Source organism: Myxocyprinus asiaticus, chromosome 18 (assembly GCF_019703515.2).
Source record: "Myxocyprinus asiaticus isolate MX2 ecotype Aquarium Trade chromosome 18, UBuf_Myxa_2, whole genome shotgun sequence".
In the NCBI taxonomy this organism is placed as follows: domain Eukaryota; kingdom Metazoa; phylum Chordata; class Actinopteri; order Cypriniformes; family Catostomidae; genus Myxocyprinus; species Myxocyprinus asiaticus.
Window position 1 is genome coordinate 21595102 of NC_059361.1, and position 10315 is coordinate 21605416.

Consider the following 10315-nt stretch of genomic DNA (forward strand, 5'->3'; position numbering starts at 1 on the left):
ACTTCAGCACCAATAAAAGGCAATTATATGTAATTCCGAAAAAAATAAAAAGATAATGTAAGTCTATAATACTTAAAGAGCTGTTTGTTACTGTTCTCATTAATCTTTATGGGAGCCATGAAAGTGCTCAAACTGCATGCTGCCATTTTTGCTAATGTGCATCCCTTGATTTTTAAATAATCACCTGAACCGTAAATGCCACTTGACTAATTACTCTGGAGCTGCTGGAAAATGGCATACTCCTGACAAAGCTTGACCCTATACACATATGTTGTGTGATTATCTAATTACTTTTTCCAAAAGACTTCCAGTTTGCTTATGCAGTAGCACTGTGCTCAGAAAATGATCCACTTATCAGCATGCAAAATACTGTAAATAAGTGCGTATCAGCGTACATTAATATGTACATTATACATATATGTATGTAGCAGACCGCAGTGTGAAGTGCTCCCTGTGGCTTTTCAATGCTTTCATCCTCACCTGCATGCTGGATCTGTAATATCTTACGCAGACTGTAAAGACTCATTAGATTTTATAGCCACATGCTGCATTCCCTTGTGATAACAGCACATGTACAAGTATGTGGCATCATATCTTTTGGAAATGAGTCATTAACTTTTACAGCATGGTGTACTCCCCAGCGATAAGGCAGTGTGTGTGAGTGTGTTTTGCAGCCACATGCTCATTACACTTGCTTTGAGCCACAGATGATTTAAACCAGAGCAGAACAGAGGCATCCATAAAATATTCAGTGAAACCACTATTTTTATATTCTTAGAGCTGCTTTTGAGAATGTCTGCATGCAGATGACATATAAAGAGCAAAAAGTATATTTTGACTGCAGAAGTTGTTAGGAAGTACAGTCTGCAAGGTTACATTACATCATTTGGAAAAAATGTGTGTAAAAGCAGTGTTATTATGATTCGTCTTAGGCCCAGGCCAATGACAGCGATAGTGACGTGGGATCCAAACTAAAGCACAGATCCTCAGGCTCTGACAGCGAAACGGACGACACTGATGATGACAAACGGCCCAAGCGCAGAGGCCGGCCGAGAGCTCGCAAAAACAACGTGGAGGGATTTAATGATGCAGAGATCCGCCGGTAAAAACAGAATGTCATGTCACTTTTTTTAAGTTAGACATTGCTTTTACCATTGTATTAAGTACATTTTTGATTCATTCTAGGTTCATAAAGGCATACAAGAAATTTGGAGCCCCGCTTGAGAGGTAAGAAATGCAACACTTCTGTTCGTAAATGATCTGAAATGATAAAGAATCATGCCATTTTTGATATTGATTTAAGAGTAATTTGTAATAAGCTATATTATGTTTATTTATCTGGTTTACCTTTTCTACCATGTAAAGGCAAAACGCATTACCTGCATATTTTGTCAAAATTTTGTTATGACCAAAATTAGGTCTTTTGGATTGTAATCTGTCCTATGACAGACGGATTTGGCTTTGTTCAGATTTTTCGATTTTAGTGTGGGCTTATTTTGTTTTGCCTTTATGGGGTAGTATTGGTTTCACAGTATACTGCCTTATTTTCACATTCTTCGTCATTATGTAGTCCAGTTAAAGCTATTCGGAACTTTTGCCATGTTTTCTACAGGTTAGAGGCAATTGCCCGTGACTCTGAGCTGGTAGATAAGTCTATTGCAGACCTGAAGCGACTGGGAGAACTGGTGCACAGCAGCTGTGTGACTGCAGTACAGGAGCATGAGGAGCACATGAAGGAGAACCCTGTGGAAGGTTTGCGGATATTAACACACCAGTTGTGATTAAAAGTAGTAATTTCCTTTTTTATTGTCTGTTAATTTGTGTAATATCTTTGTTGCAGCTAAAGGCCCAGGGAAAAGACGAGGGATTAACATAAAGATCTCTGGAGTACAGGTCAATGCCAAATCCATTATCCAGCATGAAGAGGAGTTTGAACCACTACATAAAGCTGTTCCTTCAAATCCTGCTGAAAGGAGCAAGTAAGTCCGAATTAAAGGTGATAAAGCTTGTTACAGATTGATTCTTGATTAGTTTTGCTGCACTTGAGAGTATTGCCTGACTCAGCACTGTGCTTAAACTCATGATGTAAGTACACTAATATGTACTGCATTGCTCATTGTTACTATTGAGTTTTAATCATCCCCACTGGGATTGAATAACTCATTCAATTTCAGAGTTTATTTGCATGAAAAATAAATATCCATTTTTGAGGCTGAAAAAGGTGAGTGACGTTTTTTCCTTTCTTTGGACAGATTTCAGCTGACCTGTAGGGTGAAGACTCCCCACTTTGACGTGGACTGGGATATTAATGATGACACACAGCTGTTACTGGGTATCTATGAGCACGGCTATGGCAACTGGGACCTGATCAAGACCGATACAGACCTCAAACTATCTGAGAAGGTAAATTGAGTGCAATGAACTAAGGGTTCCAGACAATTAAAAGAGCGAAATCAGAGAAATGCACAAGTTGCATTGACTTCAAATGCCTTGTTGTCCTTATATGTAGATTCTCCCAGATGACCCTAATAAGAAACCTCAGGCAAAGCAGTTGCAGATGAGAGGAGACTACTTGCTCAAGATGCTGAAGAAAGAACAGGAAAGCCAAGAAGCTGGTAAAGCAGTAGATGAGGTGATCATTGGTTTTTCTGTTTTTTTGTTTTGTTTTTTCATCTGAAAGGTCTTGCGACTTATTGTCCAAAGTGACTTATTTACATCATTTATACATAACTGATGTCGGCCAGTCAAATGCACTGCACACCAAAACACATGCTTACACACAAACAGATAAAAACATCAGTCATAGAGACTGTAGAAGCATTTTAAAGTAGCCAATTCATACAGTAGTAATTTATGCAACAAGTTTAAAAATTCTGTCCATCACAACATTATTGTTCTAACAAACTCTAGACCGCTGTCAAACACCTCACATCCCCACAAAATGTTGTGCAAATATCAGAAATATCCACAGATAGACAGTCGCTAACATTAATGAATGAATATAATACAACAGGCATATTGTTTTACTTGCAGACTAAAAGCTGTGTATTTGTATACAGCACAGAGTTATAAACAGATGTGGCTTATTTGTTGCGTTTGTTTCATGAAACATAAACAGAATATTAAAAACTGTTACACACGATTACTTAAAGCAGATGCACCCAATTAAAACAAGAGGCTCATTTGAGATGAGCAAGTCCTGCACAGAACCGATCAACGGTGATCAATGGCAGATGCATGCTGGTTAGAAATCTGTCCGAACTTTCTGTGATGTCATGGCGACTAATGTCAACAATACTCTTGTGAGAGTGAGGCGGCCGCACTTTTTAGAGCCAGGCGGTGCAGTTTTTTGTTCTCCCACATGTGCAGACTGCAAGCACGACTGCAAATTACTTGCTGATGACACCGCTTAATGCTCATTTGCTTAAACAACTGTGATGCTTTGTTCTCTTTTAAAATGTTGATTTTTTTTTTTTAAATATCATGTTTTTATGTGTATAAATTATGTGTAAATATTCCCAACACCCTGACAGTGCGATCTCTGTATGGGATATGTGACTGTTATCATATTTCTAAAATATCTAAAATGCTTGTCTTTATTAAACTTATTAAAAAAGGATGGAAAAGACCCGGCTTTTGGGGAGAATTAAATAACAGGTACATTTGGATGACTTGTTCATCATATTCATTTTTGTTTAAAAGCAACAGAATTTAAATTACATTCACTTTATTAGCAACAAAGCACATGAACATGAATCACGCAGTATCTGCCTTCGATCTCATAGATGGCTGATCTACGACGAGAAGTGAGAACTGTCCGACTTGACAGCACTTATTTCACTCCTCCCTTTATTGCAGCCGCCTACTCTAGTCTACTTTCAAGGTGAGGCGTTTGGCATCTCAAACGAGCCTAAGGCCAAAGACTGTGATACGATGCACAGATCCTGAGGTAATCTTCATGGAGCATGTTGACATGCTACTGAGCGGCTGAAAGGATGTCGGTGGTCTGCTGCCAGGTCCGAATGCCTGCCGCAACCTCTGTCAGTACGACTTGTACAGAGATGCGACTTATCTGTGTGTTTTGTTTTTTTTTCCTTCTCAACAACGCGATTTTGACCAGGTGCGACTTACTGAATATTAAGGTGCGACTATGTTCAGAAAATACAGTATACACATTTCTGGCCTGAAGCTGATGGCAAATGGATATTTTCATTGAAACATTTTCAAAATTGAATGAGAACCAAATCAAACCAAGGTAAACCAAAGGTTGTCCAGATGAAATGTATGAAACACTTCTTTATTTTACTTTTAAATGTAGCTTTGTTTTGTGACTGATTTCAAGTCTCTCTCTGTCAACTTCCCAGCCCAAAGTCAAAAAGAGGAAACCTCGAACGAAGAACAAGACACCTAACAATGAGCTGGCAAATGAGATTTCTTCTTCTCGTCTCTCTGACAACCCTTCAGAAGAGGGAGAAGTGAAGGTATGTTACTTGTAATGCATCTTATCTTGTATATAACCAAACAGACTTACACGTAAACATGCAGGGATATACAAACACAGAATCCATAGCACTAACCAGTCAGGCTGCATTTTAACAATTCTCTTTTTTTCCAGGATGATGGAGCTGAAAAATCTCCCACAAAGAAGAAACAGAAGAAAGATAACAAAGAGAACAAAGAAAAAATAGGAACTCCTAAAAAAGAGAAGGAGGGGGACAAAAACAAAAAGCGCTCCAAGTCCAAAAAAGAGAAGGTATCTCAGAGTCTTCGGTATTATGTTTCACCATGAGAACGTTTCCTTTAGAAACTTGACTTAAGTATTGTATTTCACTGTCATTCTATGCACAATGGTTGTTAGTTTCTTGGATCAACAAGTTGACTCAAACCAATGATTCAGGGTTATATTATACTGGTATTAGAATTAAATTTACTATATTATGAATATAACTCCTTTTTAGAATTCATTTACTCCGGGGGTTTTTTATGCAGATTGGATCAACCCCAGTACTTGAATAAATGTGTAGGATATAAAGGACTATTACATATGACTGTGATTCTCGTAAGCTCAAAGTATTCTTTCACATTTTCAGGCTAAACCAGGAGGCAAAGGGAAGAAAGCTCAGGGCCCAGTGCACATCACTGCAGGCAGTGAGCCTATACCTATTGGAGATGAAGATGATGAGCTGGACCAGGAAACATTCAGCATTGTAAGCATTTAAATTTGCTTCATGTCTCTTTTTTTGTCATACTTCAAGTTAAGCAGTAGTATATGAAATACTTTGTTTTTAATATTGTAAGTGTAAATATATTTTTGGATATTTAAAAAAAATGACATAATACTGATCAACTGTGATTTTTATTTGATTGAAACATAATATTTTGTGTAATGTGTGTGCGTGCAGTGTAAGGAGAGGATGAGGCCGGTGAAAAAGGCTCTGAAGCAGTTGGATAAACCAGACGAGGGTCTGTCAGTGCAGGAACAGCTACAGCACACTCGTACCTGCCTGCTGAAGATCGGAGACCGCATCACTGAGTGCCTTAAATCTTACAATGACCCTGAGCACGTCAAGACCTGGCGCAGGTATCTCATATGCACGATAAACATCTGAATTGATTGTCCATTCTTAAAGGGATAGTACACGCAGAAATTATCTTGTTCCAAGCCCGTATGACTTTCTTCAGTGGTAATCAAAAGGAAGATGTTAGACAGAGTGACACCTCAGTCACAATTTACTTTGTATGAAGAAAAGATGCAATGAAAGTGTATGGCAACTGAGACTAACATAACTACTGATGTTAAATTTGTGGGTGAACTATCCCTTTAAATCCCCATGGCTTTATATTATTGCAGCCTTTATGAACACTGAGACAAAATGTTACATTCAACCCATTTTTGTTTAATATTTCAGAAACCTCTGGATTTTTGTGTCCAAATTTACTGAGTTTGGAGCCCGGAAATTACATAAACTATATAAGATGGCTCAAAAGAAGCGCTCGCAGGAGGAAGAGGTAAGCTAAGCTTAAAGCCACAATTCTCAAAGACACTGGTCCCCATGTACCACTCAGTCACTCCTCGTGTTACAGAAAGAGCAAAAGAAGAAGGATGATCCTGCCAAGAAGAAGCCCTTCAGACCTGAACCATCTGGGTCAAGCCGGGATTCAACAGGCACCCAGCCCTCAACCAAGTCCCACCCTCCCGCCAACCACCCGTCTGGACCTCCCCCTCATGGCCACCACAGAGAGCAATACAACCAGCCCAATATAAGGCACTTCCCTAATGATGGTTAGAGCAGAAACTATTAAGAGATTAATTGGATAAAATGCTTGATGTTCAACAACCTCAAATGAATTGAATTATAATTCCAATCCTTAGTTCTATAATCAGCCATTTGTGTGACATCTCATATGGCATTTCTACATCTTTTGGCAGATAGGGGAGATTGGCAAAGGGACCGTAAGTACAACTACCCAGGCAATAGCAATCAACCCTGGCAAGGGGATCGGCATCACCCCTATGACAGTCACAGGTACAAGGACCATCACTATGGCGACCGCCGGTCTCATGGTGATTACCGCAGCTCAGGAGGATACCGTAACAGCGGCTCACCTCGCAAACGACCTTATGACCAGTATGGTAATGATAGAGATCATCGGGGCCATAGAGACTATTACGACAGGTGAGCAGACAGTATTGGAGCATTGAAACTCTTTAAAGCTGAAGTATGTACATTTTACAGTGTTTAAAAATCTTTCTCTTGTCCCAGCTTAATAGGCAGAGACAACTATAAGTAAGCCATTCATAAGTAGATTTTCTCAAAAACTGTAAACACTGGGTGTGTCTCAGTCAGCTCCCTAATTCAGTAGTTAGGGCACTGGTCAGGGAGTCGGCCATTTCTAGGGCTGTCTCAATAGCAAGTGCACTGAAATGTTCGCTCCCTAAAAAATCTTAAAAACCAGGGAGCATCATTGCTCACTATGTTCCCTTACTGGAAACATTGTCATGTTTTCTGAAGTCTCTCAAGTCATTAGATTGCGAGCACAAGTGTAAATAAATGATGTCAAAGCCTTATTTTCTCTTTAAAAGAGATGTTGTTTGTAATGTCTTTCATCAATAATTTCAAAGAAAGGGAAACAATCTTTAAATATTTCTTTATTTAATGTAATTTATCTTTCATAATAACACTGTATCTTCAACGAAAATAAAAGATAGTATCATTTATACAGCAATGGTGCTGATTAATAACAGCTGCGCTTGAATGCGCAAGCTCGTTATCGTGTTGCAGGTGATTGAGTCATAAGTGTTCCAATGTTCAGTGGGTCAACACCCTTGCCAGTGCCCAAATTTGTGTTCACGATATACTGATTCACGACATAGGGAGCTGGGTAGCAGATTGAGGCACACCCACTGTGTCTCTGTGGCGCTATAAAATTTTCTGTTTATTTTGAGGGACCCGCTTAGACTCACCCCAACAACATTACTCAACCAATGAGTTAATGGCGTTAATTGGGAGTGGGGCTATATGTTCGTTCGCTCAACAGCAGATGAGGGGCTTATTTAGAAATCGGTTTTGAAAACATTGTTTATTTTGCAATTCCATTCGGTGGTGCTAGTGTTGCAGAAATTACATACTTCAGCTTTAACTTGAGTAGTGGCCTTCAGACTTGTTATTTGCTGAAAACATTTGACTTTTTCCCTCAATGTTGTGTAGAGCTTAAGTTTTAGCTCTTGCTTTCAGACATCCGGACCCTAAGAGGAGGCGCTCAGATGAATACCGCTCCCCAAACTACCATCAAGGGGGAGGAGGACACCCTCAGGACTTCAGAAGAATGCCGGATCATAGGGGACCCCTTGGAAACCATGGCCCTCCTGGACCTGATCACTACCGCCCCTTCCACCCAGACAAACCCCAACCCCTGATAGACCCCCGTTCCCCTCAGGCCCAGAAATCCCCCCTTGAGCCAATCTCACCTGCAGAAAGAACTGCAGAGCAGAAACCTGTGACGGACTTCAATTGGAACAACAGGAAGACATGAGATGAATAGGTAGTCAGAGCAGAGACAGTTCGTACTGCCAAAGGACATGGCAGAAAGGCAATCAAAGGAGGGGTCGTAACCAGCCACTACCAAACTCCTCCTTGGATACTGGATACTGTGTCTGCAGTGTCCTCCGTTTTCTTGTGGGTTTCAGCGACCAGGTTAAGTCTGCCATTTTGGACTGAGGATATTGAACAGCAAGGCATGGTTACTCCTATGGACGATGATGTGACTGAACTTGATAAAGTGTTGTAGTATGCCTGAAGTTAGAAAGTGCCTCATTTATTTGGTCTTTTGAGAGTCATTAGCAGAAAGGGACTATCCCCGAAGCAAAATTTACTTTGATGTTCATGTCTTTTATTTCGTGTTATTTTGATTTGTGCAAAAGATTATTTGAAAATGAATTATTTTAATTGCACCTTCAGATGTGACTTCATTGTTCTGTTGAACTATTTGAAACTCTAACATGTAGATTGTGCTCTCCAAAACATCCAGACCCTCTTTTCCTGTAATCATCATTTTGAGGGAGAGAATGGTCAAACAAGTAATTGCATAGATGTTTTTGTCTCTGATCTTCTCAGTTATGTAAAAGTCACAAATATTTGTGGTGAGCATCAGCTGCATCAAAATTACCGTTTTTCTCAATTTCTTGAATTAGCTTAATGTGTCATTGCTCTTGCAGACCCTGTTTGTTGATATTGTAATGTTCAGACACCCTGTCATAGGACAGTAGCCTTATTTAAAAGAAGAAAAAAAGGCTGAACAGTATTCAGGGTCTATGTAGACCTTGTCAGAACACTAGATAATCATAACACGTAAGCTATCCTTGTCTTATTTTCTTTATGACTGTAACGCATGGCACCACTTAAGCCCACTTTATGGTAAGTGCTTGTATGATCGGTACTGTTGCATCTTTATATTGCACTAAAAAAGTCAGTACTCACAACTTGTTTTTGAGTATGTAGTAATGGTAGACATTACCCGAATTTGATTTTTATGTTTTGTTTAGTTCTTTTCCCAGTATGAGTGTGCTGAAATGCTGATACCATTGACCTTTTAAGTGGAAATGTGCGTACTGTATGATTGAACACATGCGTGTTCAGGTAGTGGGTGGGTGTAACAAGCTAATTTTGGTGAACCAGATTTTGTGCCAAAAAAAAAAAAAAAAAAAATCACAGACTGGCATGCTGGTAAACACCATTCTTTGGTTGTTCATTTTATGTGTTTCTCCATCTGTGCCTTATTCTTGTGTAGATTCAAACACCGGTTTGGTATAATGTCTAGCTGTCTGAAACAATGCAGTATTACGCTGTACAATTTAAAACATTTGCCAGGATGGAGTTTTTACTAGATGCAAGTTAAGCCAGATCTGGAGAGTGGGGGAACAATGTGTTGTGCTGAATTCCAAAAGTTCATGGTGGCAGGAATCAAGAGTAAGTGAGCTGGTGAAAAATGTGAAATACTGAAGATGCTTCTCTTCCCACTCAAGCTCCTGATCACACTCCACAGACATGCGTTTAAGATTTGAAAGAGAGAGAGTGAAAGAGAAAAAAAAAAACCGATTTAAAATCATTTATATTTGTGAAAAGCCACTGTTCAGATTAACTGTACTGTACATATGTTTATACACCTATATGTATTAAACTTTCCTACATAATGGACAGTGTCTGCCTTGTTCCTCAGGGATGCTTTGCAAACTAGTCATCTTCTAGAACCCACAATATCACATGCACTTCATTCAGAGCAACAAAAAATTTGGTTTTAATGGGGTATTTAAGACAAAAAATGGAAAAATAACTTTCATTTAAAAGGTTCATCTGATCGCTCACCGTACAAGTTTCACAGACGCACGTGCACAATAACTCTTGAGAGAAATGGCGCGAATTTCTGAGGCGAGTCATTTTGCTTCAGGACATAGTTAATTATTGCCAAAAAAAAAAAAAAAAAATTATTGCAAATATAAAAGTAATAACGCGACATTGAGGCGGAGGTTACAAAAATACAACTGAGCGCTGCTAACGTTCCAATTTTTGAGATTGAATCATAGATTCAGAATGGCGAATTAGTAATTAAAGTCGTAACTCATTAAATATTATACTTGGTATTTAAAGCTTAAAAAAAAAAAAAAACGGGAAACCATCTGTAACTGTCTCGCACACCTATAGCCTAAGTTGCTTGATCCTGCAAAAAAAAAAAAAAAAAAAGATATTTTGAAATATTTGCAGTATTAAACCGCAATCAAAGTTATATAATGTTCAAATACTTAAAAGATACAGAAATT

The 10315-nt window shown here is 38.9% G+C and overlaps 1 protein-coding gene across 3 annotated transcripts in view; it reads left to right on the top strand.

Annotated features, from left to right (window-relative positions):
• The window catches only part of LOC127455727 (chromodomain-helicase-DNA-binding protein 2-like), a 38651-nt gene extending 28958 nt beyond the window's left edge, over positions 1-9693 (top strand). For 2 of the 3 annotated variants that reach the window (XM_051723811.1, XM_051723810.1), the window contains 14 exons: positions 933-1102; positions 1186-1227; positions 1613-1752; positions 1841-1979; positions 2253-2403; positions 2510-2632; positions 4365-4481; positions 4616-4753; positions 5091-5207; positions 5403-5581; positions 5910-6009; positions 6085-6283; positions 6431-6677; positions 7737-9693. In XM_051723811.1, the coding sequence (XP_051579771.1) occupies positions 933-1102; positions 1186-1227; positions 1613-1752; positions 1841-1979; positions 2253-2403; positions 2510-2632; positions 4365-4481; positions 4616-4753; positions 5091-5207; positions 5403-5581; positions 5910-6009; positions 6085-6283; positions 6431-6677; positions 7737-8034 (2160 nt within the window). In that variant the 3' untranslated portion in view covers positions 8035-9693. Of the gene's footprint in view, positions 1-932; positions 1103-1185; positions 1228-1612; positions 1753-1840; positions 1980-2252; positions 2404-2509; positions 2633-4364; positions 4482-4615; positions 4754-5090; positions 5208-5402; positions 5582-5909; positions 6010-6084; positions 6284-6430; positions 6678-7709 lie in introns of all 3 variants that reach the window. The other variant, XM_051723812.1, reaches the window with a different exon arrangement.
• Positions 9694-10315: the final 622 nt, after the last annotated feature.